The following is a 22,473-nucleotide window of genomic DNA, read 5'->3' on the forward strand; positions in this document are numbered from 1 at the left end:
GTAGTAGTAGTAGAAAGAACTGATTTCTCAATTTTTCTTCTTCTAACGTAGTGTTTGCATAGAAGAATGCCACTGAATTTGAATGTTAATTTTGCAGCCTGACGCCTTACTGTATTGCTTGATGATTTCCTAAAGCTTCTTGCTGGATTTCCTAGGCTTATCTATGTATACTATCATGTCATCTGCAAATAGGGAGAGTTTGATTTCTTCTCTTCCAATCTGTATGCCTTTAATTCCTTGCTCCTGCTTGAATGCTAGGGCAAGAACTTCCAACACTATGTTGAATAGTAATGGTGATAGTAGGCACCTGTCTAATACCTGATATGTGTGGAAATGCTTACAGTTTTTCACCATTGAATATGATTTTGGCTGTGGGATTCTGAGGGATCAGAGCTCCAGGACACATTGGTGGGGTTATCTGTCCAGGGAAGTCTGGTGGCATCATGCTAGCATCTGCATCCTGGTGGCTGAAAAGAGAGTTAACATACAAAGCCGAACAAATTGTTGAACAATCATGGACTTAAAGGCTGGGATAGTGCAGATGAAGTGTTGGGGGGGTACTCACTGCAGACTCTTGTGTACTTCTGTTTTCAGGTGTATATTTTTCCCTGGTTTATGGACACATGTGAACATGTGCTTTATCTCAGGGGATCTGGTCTATATCTAGGATTGTGGACTTTATTGGGGAGTGGACCACCTGGAATGGAATTAGAGAATACTATGAAAGGAAAGGGGAGGGGAGGGGTGGGGAGGGGAGGGGAGGGGAGGAGAGGAGGAAAAAATGATTGGTATGAGCAGTGGATTTGTCATGCAGGCACGGAGTCCCAGTGATAATCAATGTTGCAAGAAGAAAAGAGAGGAAGGAAAGAAGGAAGGCAGGAAGGAAGGAAGGAGGGAGGAAGGAAAGGTATATGAATCTTTAGTATGGGAAACACAACTTGTTAGGTCAAAGACCTTATTAAGACTAATTTCAAATGAAGAAGTATGTGACCAGACAATTTGCAAGACATAATCTGAAATCCCTCTTCCCAGGCTGGGTGGTGGCACACCTCGCTGAATACACATGTTACTATGTGTAAGGACCAGGGTTTGAGGCCCCTGGTCCCCTACCTGTAGGGGGAAAACTGTGAGTGGTAAAGCAGTGCTGCAAGGACCCTTCTCCCTCTCTGTCACCCCCATTCCCTCTTGATTGCTGGCTGTCTCTATCCAATAAATAAATAAATTAATATAATAAAATGTTTAAAAATATCTCTTTCACTTGCTTATTGTAGTTCATACTCATACTTGGGGAAGTTATAAGCTGTGTTACTGTTCCCAGGAGACAGAGACTTCTTTAGAGATAAGACCTGCTTTGACCGTGTGTCTCTGTGACTTTTGGGGCTGACCTGGAAGAGACTACCTCTCTCAGGAATATTAAGCCACAAACCTAGTAAACCTTTCATCTGAGAGCATGTCTTCTTCTATGGAATTGTTTTTTATTTTTCTCCAGGGTTATTGCTGGGGCTCAGTGCCTGCACTATGAAGCCACTGCTCCTGGAGGATATTTTTTCCCTTTTGTTGCCCTTGTTATCTATCATTGTTGTTATTATTATTATTGCTGTCATTGTTGTTGGATAGGACAGAGAGAAATCGAGAGAGAAGGGGAAGACAGAGAAGGCAAGAGAAAGACACCTGCAGACCTGCTTCACTTCCTGCAGATGGTGAGCTGGGGGGATCTAACCTGGATGCTTACACAGGTCCTTGTACTTCACATCTTGTGCTTAACTCACTGTGCTACCTGCAGCCTCCTTTCTATGTAATTCTTACAGCACTCTCAAACTCTGACACACTAACCGCATCTCTGACCCGAGAGCCAGGTACCAGATAACTACAGAGAGCCTCCATATTTCAGAGACTGCTGAAAATGAAAATTAGCTGACCCTGTTGAAACGATCATAAAAGCTATTGTTCTTGCTTCCCTCTGTCTCCAGTCATCTGATGTTTCCACCATGCAGACCTCCAGGATGTGTTGAGATCATTTAGCATTTGTCCTTTGATTTTTGTCTTAGCTCATTTAACATAATGCCTTGAAGCCCCATCCAAGAAGAGGTCAAGGAGATGACTTCATATTTTTTAACAAATGAGTATTATTCTATTGCATATATATATCACAACATTCTTAACCACTCATCTGTCATCAGACACTTATTTTGTCTCCAAGTCTGAGTTATTACAAAGTGTGCTATGAACATAGGGATACATAGATTTCTTTGGCTAGGTGTGTTTTCTTTTGTTTGGCTAAGTCTCCATGGGAGAAATTATTGGGTCATAGAGTAGATCAATTTCTAGAGTTGTGAGAAATCTCCAGACTGTTTTCCCCCAGGGTAGTGTCAACATTTTTTATAACTTCAAATTCTCTCTACACAACCTTCTCAAATTTATACTTATAATTTTCACTTGATCAATAAATAAAATTGGTTTGGAGCAACAATATAAATATAGTCTCTCATATATAACTTGTAAGAAAATCCTCTCAATTCCAGACACCTGTTTGCAGGCTTGAGAATCAGAATGAGCCAATGGAGTCAACAAGGAGGAAGTTAATAGGCCACAGAAAAAAGGCATGCTCTTCAATAATTCTGAGCCCAGGACAAAGGACAATTTTTTATGTTCTTTATTTATTCCCTTTTGCGCCCTTGTTGTTTTATTGTTGTAGTTATTATTGTTGTTGTAGTTATTGTTGTATAGGACAGAGAGAAATGGAGAGAGGAGGGGAAGACGGGGGGGGGGGGGAATCTGCTTCACTGCTTGTGAAGTGACTCCCCTGTAGGTGGGGAGCCAGGGACTCGAACTGGGATCCTTAAACTGGTCCTTGCACTTTGCCCATATGCCCTTAACCCGCTGTGCTACTGTCCGACTCCCTACTACAAAATTTAAGTGTGATGAGAGGCTATTAGAAAAAAAAAATGGACATGAGCATTATATGACCTAACGATCTGCTTCCAAGATTGACCTAGCAGCTATGTGGAAAATAGACTATGTTGGAGCAAGAGTGGAATGAGCAAGATACATTTAGAGACTGGTCTTCCTGAGAGATAATAGTGGCACTTACTGTAAATGGCCTTATTATTTATGTATTTTTATTGTACTGGTTTAAATGGAAACAAGTTTCCATTTAAAAGATACAAGTTCATGTATCTTTTATTGTCAATATCCAGAAAATTCCTAGCATATACTATCAATAAATATTTAATAGGTACTTCTGGAAAAAGGGAAGAAAGAAAAGAAGGAAGGAGGGTAGAAGAAAGTGGAACTTAAATGAATATATAGTTGATTTGAGGATTCTTCAAAGTAGCTAAAATAAACTCAGGTGAGAATGTGTTTCTCCTTCCAAGTAATACAAAAAGAAACAGCTTTGTTAAATTTAGTAATAAGCACAAATTTATTTTGTGAAAATGTTGCATCTTACTTTGTTCCAACATTGAATGAATGTGAAGCCATGAAGTCTTTATTTTTCAGAAAGTGGCCAAATGGCATAAGTAAAAACAGAACTAAGGAGCGTAGGTAAGCTTATTAAAGAATCATATTGAGAAGCTGAGCCAAAAAGGATCCGTAATGCAGAAACAGTTCTCAGATAAAAGACAACTGATCCAAAGATTGGGTCTTGGAAATGAAGACCTTACACCTGTATATAAGTCTGGGGAGATTGCAGTAATATCTTTTTAATTCTTTTCTTATTTATTTAAGAAAGGATTAATTAACAAAACCATAGGGTAGGAGGGGTACAACTCCACACAATTCCCACCACCCAATCTCCATATCCCACCCCCTCCCCTTATAGCTTTCCCATTCTCTATCCCTCTGGGAGCATGGACCCAGGGTCATTGATGGTTGCAGAAGGTGGAAGGTCTGGCTTCTGTCATTGCTTCCCCGCTGAACATGGGCATTGACTGGTCAGTCCATACTCCCAGTCTGCCTTTCTCTTTCCCTAGTAGGGTGGGTCTCTGGGGAAGCGGAGCTCCAGGACACATTGGTGGGGTCTTCAGTCTAGGGAAGCCTGGCCGGTATCCTGATGACATCTGGAACCTGGTGACTGAAAAGAGAGTTAATATACGAAGCCAAACAAATTGTTGAGCAATCATGGACCAAAAGTTTGGAATAGGGGAAGGAAGTGTTAGGAGGGTACTCACTGCAAACTCTAGTGTACTTCTGCTTTCAGGTATATATTTTGCAGTAGTTTACAGATATGTGTGAACATATGCTCTCTCTCACAGAAACTGGTGTATATCTAGGTTTGGGGACTTTGTTAGAAAGTGAACCACCAGGGATGGAATTAGAGTATACTATGAAAGGAAAGGTCTCACCCGAGTAATGAAGCTGAAGGGTTGTCATTCCACATGTGAAGTCTCTGGACACAGTCTGAAGTGAAGCATGTTGAGGTGGCAATCATTGTGTTGGTTAGGTTGTGATCGGCAGATGCAATATTATTTGATATGGATTGGGAGAGGCAAACAGGAAAGTGGGCCTTATCCAAGGGTTCCAGGACTGGGGGAAGTAGGGGCTCTATAGTGGAGATGTGAGGTTCCTGCTGTCTTAGGGTTCAAAAAGACAATCGATAGTTAATGTTATCATCACATTATTTGGTAATTGGGTTAACTTTGAAAAGTCCTTTTGTTAGGGTTTGGTGTACAGTACCCAGTATCTTATATATAGCTGTGCTATTGGTTGCTTCTGATCTACTTGGTCTAGGCTATTGAGAGAGTCTGCATATCAATTACACAGCCTATATATTGAAAAGATTCAGTTTATGTTTTGAAAAACTTCGAGACATACAATTAATTTTCCCCCTTTTGTATTAATTAACTAGTGATTTATATGACTACATTTTACTAGGAGTGTACATAAACACCATTCCCACCACCAAAAGACTGTGACCCATCCCTCCCACCCACTCCCAACCCCCACTGGCCCAGGAAGCTGCATGTCTACCCCTCAACACAGGGTTTTTACTTTGGTGCCCTACTTACAATTTGGTCAAGTCCTGCTTTTAGTTTCCCTTTCAGATCTTCTTAGTCAGCTTCTGTTGATGAGTGGGATCATCCCATACTCATCTTTATCTTTCTGACTTAGCTCACTTAAAATAATTCCTTCTAGCTCAGTCCAGGATGGGTCAGAGAAGGTGGATTCATTGTTCTTGATGGCTGCATAGTATTACATTGTGTATATATACCACAGCTTTCTCAGCCACTCATCTGTTGTTGGGCACCTGGGTTGCTTCCAGGTTTTAGCTATTATGAATTGTGCTGCTATGAACATAGGAGTACACACCTCTTTTTGGTTGGGTGTTATGGAGTCCTTGGGGTATAAGCCCAGGAGAGGAATTACTGGATCATATGGAAGGTCCATGTGTAGCCTTCTGAGAGTTTTCCAGACTTCTCTCCACAGAGGCTGGACCAATTTACATTCCCACCAGCAATGTAAAAGGGTTCCTCTGTCCCCACATCCTCTATCCTCTCCAACATTTGTTGCTGCTGTCCTTTTTGATGTATGCCATTCTTACAGGAGTGAGGTGGTATCTTAGTGTTGTCTTAATTTGCATTCCTCTGACAATCAGTGACCTAGAGCAGTTTTTCATATGTTTGTTAGCCTTTTGGATCTCCTCTGTAGTGAATGTTTTGTTCATATCCTATGACCATTTTTGGATGTTGTCATTTGCCTTTTTGGTGCTAAGTTTGCTGAGCTCCTTATATATTTTGGTGATTAGTTTCTTGTCTGATGTATGGCATGTGAAGATCTTCTCCCATTCTGTGAGGGGTCTGTTTGTTTGTTTAATAGTTTCTTTGGATGTGCAGAAGCTTTTCAATTTGATGTAGTCCTATTGGTTTGTTTCTGCTTTACTCTTCCTTGCAATTGGATTTGATTCATCAAAGATGTCCTTGAGGTATAGGTGGGAAAGTGGTTTACCAATGTTTTCCTCTAAGTATTTGATTGCTTCTGGTCTGACATCTAGGTCTTTGATCCATTTGGAGTTGATTTTTGTTTCTGGTGAGATAAAGTGGTTCAATTTCATTCTTCTGCATGTTACAACACAGTTTTCCCAGCACCATTTATTGAAGAGAGCCTCCTTTTTCCATTTCATCCTTTGGGCCCCCTTATCAAAGATTAGATGTCCATAGGTGTGGAGATTTATTTCTGGGCTTTCAATTCTATTCCACTGGTCTGTGTGCCTATTTTTGTTCCAGTACTGTTAATGCTGTTTTGATGATGATGGCTTTATAATATAGTTTAAGGTCTGGGAGTGTGATGCCTCCATTTCTGTTTCTTTTCCTCAAGATGGTTTTGGCAATTCTAGGTGTTTTCAGGTTCCAGGTAAATGATTGTATTGTTTGTTCTATTCTCTTAAAGAAGGTTGGTGGAACTTTGATGGGTATTGCATTAAATTTGTATATGGCTCTGGGGAGAATATTCTTTTTGATGATATTTATTCTCCAATCCATGAGCATGGGATATCTTTCCATTTCTTGATATCAGTCTCTATTTCCTTGAGTAGTGACTCATAGTTTTCAGTATATAAGTCTTTCACTCCTTTGGTCAACTTTATTCCTAGGTATTTGATTGATTTTGCTGAAACAGTAAAGGGGAGTGCTTTCAGGATGTCTTCTTCTTCAGATTTAGTGTTTGCATAAAAAAATGCCACCAATTTTTGTACATTGATTTTGTAGCCTGATACCTTGCTATATTGCCTAATAACTTCCAGTAGTTTTCTGCTGGATTCTTTAAGTTTTTCTATGTATACTATCATATCATCTGCTAATAGTGAGAGCTTGACTTCTTCCCTTCCAATCTGTATTCCCTGATTTCTTTCTCTTGCCTGATTGCTATGGCAAGAACTTCCAATACTATGTTGAAGAGTAACGGTGACAGTGGGCAGCCCTGTCTAGTCCCTGATCTGAGGGGGAATGCTTTCAGCTTCTGTCCATTGAGTATGATGTTGGCTGTAGGTTTGCTATATATAGACTCCACCATCTTGAGGAATTTCCCATCTATTCCCATTTTCTGTAGAGTTTTGAGCATGAATGGGTGTTGGATTTTGTCAAAGGCTTTTTCTGCATCTATTGAGATAATCATGTGGTTTTTGGCTTTGCTTTTATTAATGTGGTGAATGACATTGATTGACTTACGGATGTTAAACCAGCCTTGCATTCCTGGGATGAATCCCACTTGGTTGTGATGAACAATCTTTTTGATATGTTGCTGTATCCGGTTGGCCAAGATCTTGTTTAATATTTTGGCATCTATGTTCAACAGAGATATTGGTCTGTAGTTTTCCTTTTTTGTTCTGTCCCTATCAGCTTTTGGTATCAGGGTGATGTTGGCTTCATAGAAGGTGGAAGGGAGTATTCCTCTTTCTTCAATCTTTTGGAAAAGCTTAAGAAGTATGGGTATTAACTGTTTCCTGAAAGTTTTGTAGAATTCATTTGTGAAGCCATCTGGTCCAGGACTTTTGTTGTTGAGGAGGTTCTTAATAACGGTTTCAATTTCTTTGTCTGTGATTGGTGCATTTAGATTATTTAGTTCTTCTTGGTTCAGTTTTGGAAGGGCATATGCTTCTAGGAATTGTTCCATTTCTTCTAGATTCTCTAGCTTGGTGGCGTATAGTTCTTTATAGAAGTTTCACAGGTTTCTCCGGATTGGTGTGGTGTCAGTTGTGATATCTCCTGCATTGTTTACAATTCTATTAATTTGAGTCTTCTCTCTTTTTTGTTTGGTGAGTCTGGCTAGGGGTTTGTCAATTTTGTTTAATCTTTCAAAGAACCAACATTTGGCTTCTTTGATCTTTTGTATGGTTCTTTTATTTTCGATGTTGTTTATTTCTGCTCTAACTTTAGTGATTTCTGTCGTTCTGGTTGCTTTCGGGTTCCTTTGTTCCTCTTCCTCTAAGTCCTTGAAGTGTGCAGTAAGGTCGTTTATTTGAGCTTCTTCTTGGTGTTTAATATGTGATTGTATGGCTATAAGTTTCCCTCTCAATACTGCTTTAAGCTGTGTCCCAAATATTTTGATAGATTGTGTCTTCATTTTCATTAGTTTCCAGGAACATTTGAATTTCCTGCTTGAGTGAATCTCTGACCCAGTGGTTCTTAAGGAGTCTGTTGTTTTGTTTCCAAATTCTGTGACTTTTAATAATTGTCTGTTTGTTGTTAAATGTTAGTTTTACTCCACTTAGGTCTGAGAAGATACTTGGGATGATATCGATGTTCTTGAATTTATTGATGCTGTATTTGTGGGCTAACATGTGTTCTATCCTTGAGTATGTGTTATGTAGATTTGAAAAAAAGGTGTATTCCAGTTTTGGGGGGTGAAGGACTCTGAAAATGTACAAGAGGTCTAGTCTGTCAATCTCTTCAATCAATTCTCTTGTATCTTTGTTGGTTCTCTGCTTTGTTGATCTGTCTAAGTGTGAGAGTGGGGTATTGAAGTCTCCCACTATTACCACTATTATTGTATTACTATTGATGTATTTTTGAAATTCTTTCAGTAAGTTCTTGACGTATTTAGATGGTCTCTCATTGGGTGCATAGATGTTAATAATTGTTAAGTCTTCTTGGCTGATTGATCCTCTAATCATTATGTTATGTCCTTGACTATCTTTTATTACTTTATTTAATTTAAAATTTATTGTATCTGAGATTAGAATGGCTGTTCCTGCCCTTTTTTGTGGTCCATTAGCCTGTATGATAGTTTTCCATCCTTTCCCTTTAAGTCTATGTTTATCTTGTTGTGACAGATGGGATTCTTGCAAGCAGCATATGGTTGGATTATGTTTTCTGATCCATCCCCCAACTCTGTGCCTTTTGATGGGTGAGTTTAAGCCATTGACATTTAATGATATTATGAATTTAATGTATTGTAGTGCCATTGTTCAAAAAAATTTTTTTTGTTTGCTCTGATATATTGCTAGTATTATAGTGATGTTCTTGTTTATAAGAGGTCTTTTAGAACCTCTTTCAGGACCGGTTTGGTGATGGTTGCCTCCTTTAACTGTTGTTTGTCTAAGAAGGTTTTGATCTCTCCATCTAGTCTGAATGAAAGTCTAGCAGTATATATTATCCTTGGTTGAAACCCTTTTTCATTCAGGGCTCGATAGATATCTTGCCATTCTCTTCTGGCTTTTAGAGTTTGAGTGGAGAAGTCTGCAGATAATCTTATGGGTTTTCCCCTGTATGTGACTTTTTGTTTCTCTCTTGCAGCCTTTAGGATCCTTTCTTTATCCTTACTTCTTCTCATTGTGACTATGATGTGTCTTGGTGTCTTCAGGTCTGGGTTGATTCTGTTTGGAACTCTCTGGGCCTCTTGAATCTTGATGTCCTTTCTGTTATTCAGGTCTGGGAAGTTTTCTTCTATTATTTCCTCTAGAATGTTTGCTTCCCCTTCCTCTCTTTCTTCCTCTGGCAGGCCAATTATGTGAATGTTACTTCTTTTGAGATCATCCCATATGTCTCTGTTGTTGTTTTCAGTGTCTCTCAATCTCTTTTTAAGCTCTTTCACCTCTTTCTTCGTTTTTTGTAGCTCATCCTCTGTCTGACTAATTCTGTTTTCTGCTTCTGTTAGTCTGCTTTCCCTTGCCTCAGCTTCTTTCTTCATTACAGCTATTTCAGCTTTCAGTTCTCTAATTTCCTCAAGATAATCAGTATTTTCCTTGGGGGTCTCAACTGTTGTTTCCCTAATACTGCCATTCCTTTCCTCCAATGTTGTTTTCATTTCTGTGATTAATAAGTTTATTATTGCTTGCATACTTTTCTTATCTATGGTTCCTTCTGGCTGATTTGTAGTTTCTTCTGGGCTCTTGTCTTCATTCATTGGAGTAGCAGTGCTATTTGTTTTTGATCTACCCATTTTTTGATTTATGTGTTTCTTTTTGTTTGCTCTGTTGTTCCTCAGTTGTTGTGTCTTGAGTACAAGCAACACTGTACTAAATACCTTTATGACAATTGCACTCACCAACCTCAGGAATTACAATAGCAACTGAATCAAGGATTGAAGCAGTTTAATCACTACCATTTAGCCAAACAATACCTCCAGTCCGTGAAAAAATAGTAACCAAATCCCAGTGAAGAAGAAAGAGAAAAGAAAGTAGGGATAGCAAGAATAGACAGTTATGTAAATCTACTATTCACTGTATATTCTAGGGGTAACAAGAGGGGAAAGGGAAGTAGAGCAGAGATACACACATAGAGAGTCCACTCTGAGTCTGAGTTCTTCCCCAAAATAATTCACAAATTCAGAAAGGCAAAGAAGAAGGAAGAAGTGTATGACAAGATAAAAAAAAGAAAAAAGAGACAAGAGAGAGAAAAGAGAAAAAAAAAAGAGCTGTAATTAAAGAGCAGTGAAATGAAAGGTTTTTTTTGATTACTTTAATTTAAATTTAATTTAATTTTTTAATTAGCTAGGAGGAGGAGGGAGGGGAGAGTCTGTAGAGGAGGTAGGAATAATGAGACAAGTTCCTCCCACAATAGATAAGATGCCCACTACCCTAGCAATGAAGGATACCCTAAGAGTTAATTCTGATCAACCTAAAGTGGGGGAAGATATATGCCTTTATATAATATTAATAATAAAATAGAGCAGGGTAAAAAAATCCCTGTCCCAGATTACCTCAAACCTCGTGATCAGAGGCAGCTGATTGTTAAGAAAGAGAAAAAAAAAACCACCTCAGGACTAGACAAGGATAGCTGAAATAGACAGTTATGCAAATCTACTATCCACTGTATATTCTAGGGGTTCCTAAAGGAGGAAGAGAAGTTGAGCAGAGATACTCACAGTCAGAGTCCAACTCGGAGTCAGAATTACTCCCCAAAATAATTCCCAAATATTAATCAGTGAATTCAAAAAAGCACACTGTTTGGTGGTGTGAGGGCTGGGGGCTGTGGCTTTGGAAGTTGTAGGATTAAGGAAGAAAGGATGACAAGAATGAGAAAAAGAAAAAAAAGAAAGGGAGAAAAAAGAAAAAGATAAGAAAAAGAACAGTCATAAAAGAGCGGTGAAAGGAAAGAGTCTATTTATTTATTTATTTTTAATTATTTAATTAGCTATGTGGGGTGAGGTGGGGGGGTTGGCTACTTAGAAAGAAAAAAGGCCAGAGGTTTCAGAAGGGTATAGACTTAGAATGAATGATACTCCCTGGTGAGACAGGAATCTTGGTAAAGAAAGAGGCTCAGCAGGGGATCCTGCTAGGAGCTGGTCCCCAGGGACTGGTTTTTTTTTTGGGGGGGGGAGGGGGAGGAGGTGTGTTTAATAATGTAAAAGAAAGAAAAAAATTTCCCCTTTTTTTCTACTTTTTTTTAGCCCAAATTAAGTTATAGTCACCTCCTTGGTATCATTGCTAGGACCCCTTAATGACTGGCCTACTAAAGGCAGAAAATCCTACCGTTTCCAGAAGATGTGGTCAGAGCTCAAGCCACTAGCAGCTTCTCAATCTGCCATCTTCTGGGAACCCCCCTGCAGTAATATCTTTAGGAACTCTATAAAGTGGAGTGGGTCAGACAAGACCACTGCGGTTGTTTCTTTGGTGATATCTACTGAGACAACCAAATAAGGCCATTGAAATATATATATTCAATGAATTTATATATATAGCCTGTTATTTCATTATTTACTGAGCTATGTGTTAGGCTTCATGACTTTTGGGTTGAACATCATGAACTGTTTACTCCTTGTGTGTCCTGGTGATTGATAACATGCTGCAAGTCATTGTGCCTTTGTTTCTTCCCAGTCAGGAGTTTGTGGTACAAAGTTTTCAATGAACCAGAACATCAGAGTTTTGACTTTTGGCTCATATATATGTCTGAGAAAAACAGTGATTTCATAATGATAATTCTTGGACCTTTTACTAGTTTAATAGTAATGGGAAACAGGAAGGGAGAATGGTTTACAGCAACTGGAAGTGGGCAGTGTTTTCAAGTAGGAACGAATGGGACTGCCAGTGGCTCAACCAGTTAAGGTGCTGTACTTATATGGAAAGAATAATCCTTCCTGCCTTATTCATTTCTGGGTGGTACTGTACACTCTTGGACTGATAAAAAGTCAAGAGGAAGGAGTAATGGCCCATGACTGGAGTTGAGTATATATATATAAAAAAAGATAAAAGATAAATGTCTTCTGAAATCAGTTTAATTTGAGAAGAAAATATTCACTTTCACAGATGTACTTGAGTTGGCACAAAAATTAGAACATGTTGAATTGAAATCAATTCCTCTGATTCCTTATGTTTTCTGTTCACTGTTAGTGAGATGCTTTTCTGCTGTACTTGGCAAATTAGCAGTAAACATCAACTTTAATCCTAAATAATTAATGAGCCAAGAAGCATTTAAAAATTGTGCTGCAAACTTCATTTAACAACCGTAATTCAGACCCTGACATGAGAAATTTAATATCAGAACAGTCAGTATTAGGTATAAGATGATCTTTTGGCTAAGAAAATCAAGAAGAATGAGAGCCACTATTTAAGCAAAATATTACAAAATTCAAAAACAATTAAAACATGTAATTCTCTTTGCACAGAAAAATGGTAAGAATGTATGATGAATTATTCCATATGTCCTTGATGCCTTACAAATATAGCATCTAAAAACATATGCACATTTAGATGTAGCTGCAGAGATGTTTGAGAATCTGATAGATATTAGAAAAATTTCTATTTGGCATAAGCATACCACTTTATTTATTTTTGTTTATTTGATTTCTTACCAGGACTCATTTCAGCTCTGTTTTATGGTGGTACAAGAGACTGAACCTGAGACTTTGGAGTCTCAGGTATGAGAGTTTCTTTTCTTTTTTTTAAAGATCTTTTTTTTTAATATTTATTTTATTTATTTATTCCCTTTTGTTGCCCTTGTTGTTTTATTGTTATAGTTATTATTGTTGTTGTCGTTGTTGGATAGGACAGAGAGAAATGGAGAGAGGAGGGGAAGACAGTGAGAAAAAGAGAAAGATAGACACCTGCAGACCTGCTTCACCGCCTGTGAAGTGACTCCCCTGCAGGTGGGAAGCTGGGGTTCGAACCGGGATCCTTATGCTGGTCCTTGTGCTTTGCGCCACCTGCGCTTAACCCGCTGCGCTACAGCCCGACTCCCGAGAGTTTCTTTTCTTAACTTTTATACTATTTCCCCCTCCTATTACCCTTAATTCTTTTTCATTATTATTATTATTTTATAAAAATGAACATTGACAAAAACCATAGGATAAAAGGGGTACAACTCCACACAATTCCCACCACCAGAACTCCATGTCCCATCCCATCCCCTGATAGCTTTCCTATTCTTTATTCCTCTGGGAGTATGGACTAAGGGTCATTATGGGGTGCAGAAGGTGGAAGGTCTTGCTACTGTAATTGCTTCCCTGCTGAACATAGCCATAGACAGGTCAATCCATACTTCCAGCCAGTCTCTCTTTCCCTAGTAGGGCAGGGCTCTGGGGAATTGGGGGTCTCCAGGGCAAATTGTTGGGTTCATCTACCCAGGGAAGTCCAGTTGGCATCATGGTAGCATCTGGAACTTGGTGGCTGAAAAAGAGTTAACATATAAAGCCAAACAAATTGTTGACTAATCATGAACCTAAAGGCTGGAATAGTGTAGATGCAGACTTGGGGGGGTCTTCATTTTATAGGTAGTTAGTAGGCCTATTTTAGTTATATTCCAAAGCGCCCATGACTATACTAGTTTTTTCTTTTTTCTTTTTCTTTTTTTTTTTCTGAGCTTGACATCTGATATGCAGGTGGACCCAACTTATTGTCTGGGGAGATGATGTCATGGGTGTAAAAAGGGCTAGAAAGCTGGATTAGGGAAGAGAGTAGTTCCCAAATGTGGGAAAGGGGTATAAATATTGTTGACTGTAAACCCCATTGATCTGATCTGATATGGGGCCCATATTCAGCTTAGGAGTCTGTGTGACCTCTGCATCCCTGTAGATCTGAGCTCACATTCTGTGGTCATGAGTAGGAATGTATCAAGCTGCCCGAATTTCAGGACCCATCTTCTTCAGATGGAACATAGAGTATGTTATGAAACATTCTCTACCGTTGTTGATCCACCTTGTAGGCAAGGTCATATGGGGGCCCACAAAGGGGTCTATTGTGTTGTTCCTCATGGAGATGACTGGTAACAATGGAGAGAGGGATTTATTCGAGGTCTAGGCCCATCATGTCTGTTCAGGAATCTCAGGACTCCCTGACTAGAGCTCCAGCTGATGGGGTGGCCTGATAGTGACTAAAGAGCCATCATTAAAGTATGCCAGTCTTTTGACCTTATTCAGCTTTTTCAGTCCTTACTCTGATAAGGTTAGCTTTGGAGTGACTGAGGAAGTGTAATAGGAAGTAGAGGAAGAGGGTATCTAAATCTAAGTAGATACTATTTCATTAGGAACTTTATGGTGTCTTTTTTAGGTCTTTCTACTTGATTGGTGCATATACTGACTCACTGCAGATTATTGTGCACTTTGGCTTTCAGGTATATATTACCCTTAATTCTTGACACCCTATATCACAGTCCTATTTTAATGCTGCTTATGGGATCTGCCTTAATTTTGGAGTATTTGTATTGGTAGGTTACAATTCTTTTTAAAAAATTTTTCATATTTATTTACTTTACCTTTTGTTGCCCTTGTTTTTTTTAATTGTCGTTGTACTTATTATTGTTGTTGTTGTTATTGATATCTTTGTTGTTAGATAGGACAGAGAGAAATGGAGAGAGGAGGGTAACATAGTGAAGAGAAGAAAAAGATAGACACCTGCAGACCTGTTTTACCGCCTGTGAAGCGACTCCTCTGCAGGTAGGGAGCCGGGGGCCTGAACCGGGATAACTCCGCCAGTCTTTGCACTTCATGCCACCTGTGCTTAACCCACTGTGCTACCACCTGACTCCCGGTAGGTTACAATTCTATTATTTGTTTTATTAGGAGGAAAATACTGGAAGATCCTTAGTTCTTACTTATTTCACATGTTCCATATCTCATAGTACAACTTAGATAAAATGTCCTACAGATAATATATGAAACCATACCCTTGAAATGTTTTAATTCTGTAAACAAATGTAAAGTCACTAATAATAAAAATGTATAAAATTGGTTTACATGCTTTCTACATACCTCCATACAAGCTCACATCAAACAAAATAATCTCCCTGTTCACCTACTTCTCATAGCCCAACTTAGATAAAATGTCCTTCAGATAACATATAAATTTAAACTCTTTTAAATAAATTTCTTATGTGGCTTAGGAGTTGGCTCTGCCCTAAAATGCCAGACTTACATTCATAAAGCGTAAGGTTAGATTCTTTGCACCACCCTTGCCAGAGTTGATGAGTTCTAGCCTCTTCTCTTTCACATCATCTCATTCTATCAAATGAGTAAATTAAAAAAAAAAAATCTGTATGTAGTCAACAAGTCTACAGTATTTCTTTGTGACTAGTTATTTTAAGGTCAAATGTGGCAGCAGTACTGATTCTCAATCCTATTTACCTTACCATCCAGCCACTGTCTTGTTTTAGAGCTGATCTGAAAGATAACAAAATATATTTCAAAGTGTGTATGTGAATTCTTCCTTTATACCCTTACCTAAAACCTAGCATAAGCTATTATACCTTAGAACATAGAGTATGTTGTCCAGTATGTTGTTTTACTTGGCGTTGATTTCAAATCTTAAAACAAATATCATTACTCTATTTTAGAATAAACTCCCGTACCCTTTCACAATTCAGAGTTTGAAAAAAATAAAGAGTTTGCTTGGTTTATGAATTTTTCTGCTTACTTTGGAGGGGGCTTAGAATTTCCAGAACATTAAGAGTTTCTGTCAGTCTTCTGGCTAATGAATTTTAATTTGTAAATAAAAGTAAACTAAAGAGAGCCTTCATTCAAGGCTATTTTAAGAAAAACAAAATTCTATCTGGTTTTCATAAATCAGATGTTTTTGGAGTCTCTGATGATTGAGTGCTTATCCTGGTTTCTAAATGTCTTCTATGGAATTTTTTTCATATAAAATTGGAAGAAATTAAACTAATCATTGCTCTGGGCAAAATTCTGCACTTCACTCAGTAGTTTGAATTTAAGGTATTTCTCCCCCTCCCATGTTTGCTTCCATTTGACAAGCTTCAGGCAGAATTTAAAATGGAAATCCAATGTAATGAAATGTTGTATAGAAGTGTGTTTTCCAAAGAACCTTTTTTGATACTTACTGCTCAATAGTTCTCTCTCTTAATCTAATTAGAGAGAGAGAGAGGTTACTTTTCAAAACAAGGCTTCAATAGTTCTCTCTCTTAATCCAATTAGAGAGAGAGAGAGAGAGAGAGAGAGAGAGTGGTTACTTTTCAAAACAAGGCTTAAATAGTTCTCTCTCTTAATTCAATTAGAGAGAGAGGGAGAAAGAGAGAGAGAGAAAGAAAGAGAGAGAGTGTGTGTGTGTGTGTGTGTGTGGTTACTTTTCAAAACAAGGCTTCAAAAAGTGAACATATGTCCAATATTAGTTTAGGAGAATATGGTACTGTATCAGAATCTAAGCTGAACATCATTAGTAGGTGTACAATATGTAACAATGGTTTTAAAAATAAGAAATTTTAATACAGTCTAACAATGTTTTAATATGAGGAAAATGAATGAGTAGGTTATACATTTTGTCATTATAATTAAGTATTTTTCTCCCAAAATTTTGTCTTTGCCTTTCAGGATATTAAAAGTTTATAAAAATTTTATGAGAATTAGAAAAGGGCTAGAAAGACTTCTAATAAGAGACAAAAGGCCCCAGGGTTGAAGAGATGAGTCTGTGGGAATGATTTTCCTGAAAACACATGAAGAACTTTTTTTTGGCTGCACCTACTATAACCAGTGATCCTTCTGGAGAAGTAGAAAATGGGCTAAAACTCCAATGGAAACATTGCAGTACATTTCTATGTGTAAAAGGCAGTCACTCAGACCACCATATATATATATATATATCAATTCACCCTAGAGCTTTAAAGGCATTACTGACTCCCCAAACAATAAAATTAGTTTGAGGATTGTGGGTTTTTTGTTGTTGTCATTGTTGTTGTTGTTGTTGTTGTTGCCCTTGTTTTATCATTGTTATGATTGTTGTTGTTGTCATTGCTGTCATTGTTGTTGGACAGGACAGAGAGAAATTGAGAAAGGAATGGAAGACAAGGGGGAGAAAAAGACACCCGCAGACCTGCCTCACCACTTCTGAAAAGCTCCTCTGCTGGTGGGGAGCCAGGGGCTCAAACTGGGTTCTTTAAGCTGGTTCTTGTGCTTTGCGCCATGTGCACTTAACCCACTGCGCTACCACCCGACCCCCTGAGGATTGTGTTTTTATAAGAAAAAAAATTCATTTGTTTTTGTGATACCAGTGTAGCACTCAGCTTTGACTGGAATTGAACCTGGGAGCTCAGTCATGGAAGTTTTGTGTTCTAATGCTGAGATACCTCTTCATCCACCAGCTTTGGTCTTAAGTGCTTTTTTTCCTCAGGTGATGCTAGTATAAAGCTGACTAAAAACTGCTGTAAGGTATATTTTGAAATGAACTTCAATAGGGGAGCAGGAGGCAGGGGGTTGGGCCCAGCAGTGGTACACCCAGTTAAGCACACAGGTTATCACACTCAGAAACAGGCTGGGAGTATGGGTCAATCTGCCAATGCCCATGTTTGGCAGAGAAGCAATTAGAAATGCCAGACCTTCCAACCTCTGCACCCCATAATGATCCTGGGTTCATTCTCCTAGAGATATAAAGAATAGGAAAGCTTCCAGTGTAGGGGATGGGATATGGAACTCTGGTGGTGAGAATTGTGTGGAATTGTACCCCTTATCCTATGGCCGTGTTAATATTTTTATTTTATAAATAAAAAAAGGAAAGAATCCATTTTAGAAATCAAGAAAGAACAGGAAAACTTGCAATGAAGGGAATGGGATATAGAACTCTGGCGATGGAAGTTGTGTGAAATTGTACCCAAAAAAAGGAAAGAAAGAAATAAAGAAAGAAAGAAAGAAAGAAAGAAAGAAGGGAAGGAAGGGAGGGAGGGAGGAAGGAAGGAAGGAAGGAAGGAAGGAAAGAAGAAAGGAAGGAGGAAAAAAAAGAACCTGGGCTGAGCTTGTTACCTGCAGGAAGGATGCTTCACAAGCGGTGAAATAGGCCTTCAGGTGTCCAACTTTCTGTCCTCCTTTCTGTCTCTCCTTTCCATCTCAATTTATCTCTGGCCTATCTAATAAAATAGAAAGGAAAGAAGAAAAGGAAAAGGCAAAAGAAAAGGTGCTAGGAGCAGGTGATTCTTAGTGCAGGTACTGAACCTTGGCGGTTATAAGAGAAAGAAAGGGAGAAAGGAAGGAAGGGAGGGATGTAGAGAGGGAAGGAAAGAAGGAAGGAAGAAGAGAAATAAAGAAGAAAGAGAGTGGAAAGAAAGGGTCATTTCACTGGAGCATGGTAAAATTAGCAGAAATAAGAATCCGTTGGTTGCTATAGTTACTATGACTATGCAACTCTGAGATTTACCTAATAGAGTTGTATTATTTTAAAAAACATTGTGCAACATTATTTTAACTTGATAGACCTAAGAAATTGAGAATGAAGGATAGAGAGGGAGAGAAAGAGAGAAACAGAGAGACCGAGACTTATAGCACTGCTTCACCACTTGAAGCATTCATTCCTCTGCAGATGGGGACCATTTGAATCCAGGTCTGTGAACATGGTAACATGTACACTTATGATGTCATCTGGCTCCAAGTTCTGTCATTTTCATGAAAACACTAACCTAAACCCATCCCTCGCATGTTGACTCAAATCTACGTTCTCTTTCTTTGGAAACCAGCTGGAACTTTCATAAGAAAGAATAACATGTCAAGAGATAATCTGGGGTGCCGGGTGGTAGCGCAGTGGGTTAAGAGTACATGGCGCCAAGTGCAAGGACCGATGTAAGGATCTGGGTTAGAGCCCCCAGTTCCCCACCTGCAGGATGTCGCTTCACAAATGGTGAAGCAGGTATGCAGGTGTCTATCTTTCTCTTCTTTTCTCTGTCTTCTCCCTTGATTTCTCTCTGTCCTATCTAACAACAATGATATCAGTAACAACAATAACAACGACAACAATAAACAACAAGGGCAACAAAAGGGAAAAGGTAGTCTCCAGGAGCAATGGATTCGTAGTGCAGTCACTGAGCCCCAGCAATAACCTTGAAGACAAAAAAAAAAAAAAAAGATAATCTAAAGGACATAAATTCAATATATAGACAGCATTAAAATTACATTTTTTGCTACATCAGGTTGTGTTTAAACTTTTAAAAATATTTATTTATTCCCTTTTGTTGCCCTTGTTATTGTTGTTGTTGTTGTTATTGATGTCATTGTTGTATAGGACAGAGAAAAATGGAGAGAGGAGGGGGAGACAGAGAGGGGGAGAGAAAGACACCTGCAGACCTGATTCACCACCTGTGAAGTGACTCCCCTGAAGGTGGGGAGCCTGGGGCTTGAACCTGGATACTTACTCAGGTCCTTGTGCTTCGTGCCATATGAACTTAACCTACTGTGCTTCCGCCCGACTCCCTATCAAAACTTTTTAACCCACTGTCTTGACAGTTACATTTTAGCCCTGTTCCCCCAACCTTGCTCCCCAATAAAGGCATACTGCAAACATAGTAGTTTCTTTGATTTCTTTTACTCTATCTCTACATGCTGATCTCATATCTTGCCATGTATATATTTTTTCCCAACTTCAGATGAGATAAGTCATGGTCAGAGTAGTATGGCCACAGACTCATCCCTTTCTACTTGATACTTTGCAGGCTAAATCACAGGTAGTATATTTAGTGCTTTAGTTTTTAGAAGAAGAAAAATGAGAGACTATGAGGGTGGTAAAAAGAATGAAGAGAAATAAGGAAGAAGAAGTAGGAAATGTGGAGGTAGATTTTTAAAATAAATCACCTATATCTCACCTGTAAGAAAACAAAAGTACATTTGACATAAAGATTCAAAACAAAAAATTGTGGGGGCCAGGCAGTGGAGCACCTGGTTTGAGCCTCTGCTCCCCAGCTGCAGTGAGGATGCTTCACAAGTGGTAAAACTGGTCTTCATTTGTCTATCTTTTTCTTTCTTTCTCTCTCTCTCTTTCTCTCTCCCCTCTCTCAGTTTCTCTTTGTCCTATTTAATGAAGATTAGAAAGGAAAACCAAAAAGGAAATCATGGCCACTGGGAGCAGTGGATTCATACTGTTGACTTCGAGCCCCAGCTATAACCCTGGTGACCAAAAGGGAAAAGAAGAATAAGAAAAAAAGATAGATTACATAAGATAGACCATACTAATAATAATCAAAAGAAACCTTGAGGGGTGTGGAAGATAGCTCACCAGTGTACTTTTTGATAGTTCAGCTGGAAGATGATAGCTCACCCACTAGAGTACACACTTCACCATGTGTGAGGTCCGACGTTTGATCCCCTGGCCACCACATGGGAGCACCCCACAGAAGGGAAGTTTTATTAATTGTACAGCAATGCTATGGTTGTTTTCCTCTCTCTTCCTGTTTATAACCCTTTGTGTAGAAGAGAGAGAGAAAAAAAGACAGAGATATATAGATGATGATGATGATAGATAGATAGATAGATAGATAGATAGATAGATAGATAGATAGATAGACAGACAGACAGACAGACAGGAAGAAAGAAATCACCAGGAGTGGTAGAATTATGCAGTGATGAAACCTCAGCAAAATCCCTGACTGAGCAACAACAACAAAAATAACCTAGAATAACAATAATTTAAGAAAAGGAAGAATTCATAAATAAATAGGATCATTACATCATAACAAAGAATCCAGACTCCAAGAATATATAATATTCCTAAAATTTATGTACCTAACAAAAGAGTATGAAAATACATGAAGTAGAACTGATAAAATTCAATAGCTATATAAACAGTCATTCTTTTTTTAATATTTATTTATTTATTTTCCCTTTTGTTGCCCTTTTTATTGTTTTTGTAGTTACTATTGTTGTTGTGATTTATGTCATTGTTAGATAGGACATAGAGAAATGAAGAGAGGAGGGGAAGACAGAGAGGGGGAAAGAAAGACACCTGCAGACCTGCTTCACCACCTGTGAAGCTACTCCCCTGCGAAGCTACTTCCCTGCAGATGGGGAGCCAGGGGCTCAAACTGGGATCCTTCGCCACCTGCACTTAACCCGCTGTGCTACCACAATAAAGTCATTCTTAATTGGAGACCTCAACAACTCATTAAATGTTTGATAGATGAAACAGACAGAAAATCAGTATGGCTGTAGATAACTTCCATGGCACTATCAATCAATTTGATCTAATTGACATGTACAGAATATTTCATTCAATACATGTCATATTTGCCAAAATACAGCATTTTATCATCTTTTATAGAACCAGGCTTAACCATTCATAAGTCACTTTTTCCATTCAGTTAGACAGAGAAAGAATGAAAAAGAAGGAGGGAGGGAGGGAAGAAGGGAGAAAGAGAGAGAGAGAGAGAGAGAAGAAGGAATTTCAGTGTTGAGAACTGCTCCATCATATGTTGTAACTGAAAGAGAATCCAAGGTCTTACACATGTAAAGAACGTGCCCTACTTACTACTATACTAAGTCATCTTCCAGGCCTTCCCCAAAAAAAACAGAACAGAAAAAAACAGACCATATTCTCCCATCCAAGTACTAACCAGGCCCGACCCTGCTTAGCTTCTGAGATCAGACTCAATCGGGCATGTTCAAGGTGGTATAGCCATAGACAACAGACCGCATTCTATGCCATAAAACACAACCTAACAAATTTAAAGTAAAAGAAATCATACAAAATACGTTCTCAGAACACAGTGAAATTAAGCTTGCAGTTTCTCTCTATTTCTATCCAATAAAAATAATTTTAAAAAATCTTTAAAATACGGGAGTCGGGCGGTAGCGCAGCGGGTTAAGCACACATGGTGCAAAGCTCAGGGACCGGTATAAGGATCCAGGTTCAAGCCCATGGCTCCCCACCTGCAGGGGAGACTCACTTCACAGGTGGTGAAGCAGGTCTGCAGGTGTTTCTCTTTCTCTCCTCCTCTCTGACTTCCCTTCCCCTCTCCATTTCTCTCTGTCCTATCTAACAATGATGACAACAGTAATAACTACAATAAAAACAATAAGGGAAACAAAAGGGAAAATAATTAAAATTTAAAAAATTAAAATTTTTTTTTAAATCTTAAAAATATTTTTTAACTAGATGAAAATTAAAAGATAACATCAAAATTAGTGGAATGAAGCAAATACACCACATAAAAGGAATTTTATAGAACTAAATATTTATATTAAGAAACAAGAAAGATATAAAATTAACAAGAAGATTTCACTTTAGGATAGAGAAAAGCAAATTAAATCTAAGTAAGCAGAAAACAAAGAAGCAATACAAAGTGGAGTGGAAATCAATGAAAATGAAAACAGGAAATCAACAAAGATTTTAAAAAGCCATTCTTT

At 38.5% G+C, this 22,473-nt stretch overlaps 1 protein-coding gene across 1 annotated transcript in view; it reads left to right on the plus strand.

Moving 5' to 3' along the window:
* Positions 1-13,119, plus strand: part of MEI4 (meiotic double-stranded break formation protein 4) — a 250,338-nt gene extending 237,219 nt beyond the window's left edge. The window contains exon 5 of the mRNA XM_060205419.1: positions 12,727-13,119. Within this exon, the coding sequence (XP_060061402.1) occupies positions 12,727-12,795 (69 nt within the window). The 3' untranslated portion in view covers positions 12,796-13,119. The remainder of the gene's footprint in view (positions 1-12,726) is intronic.
* The last annotated feature ends 9,354 nt before the right edge of the window (positions 13,120-22,473 follow it).

The sequence above is a fragment of the Erinaceus europaeus genome, chromosome 13 (assembly GCF_950295315.1).
Source record: "Erinaceus europaeus chromosome 13, mEriEur2.1, whole genome shotgun sequence".
Taxonomy (NCBI): domain Eukaryota; kingdom Metazoa; phylum Chordata; class Mammalia; order Eulipotyphla; family Erinaceidae; genus Erinaceus; species Erinaceus europaeus.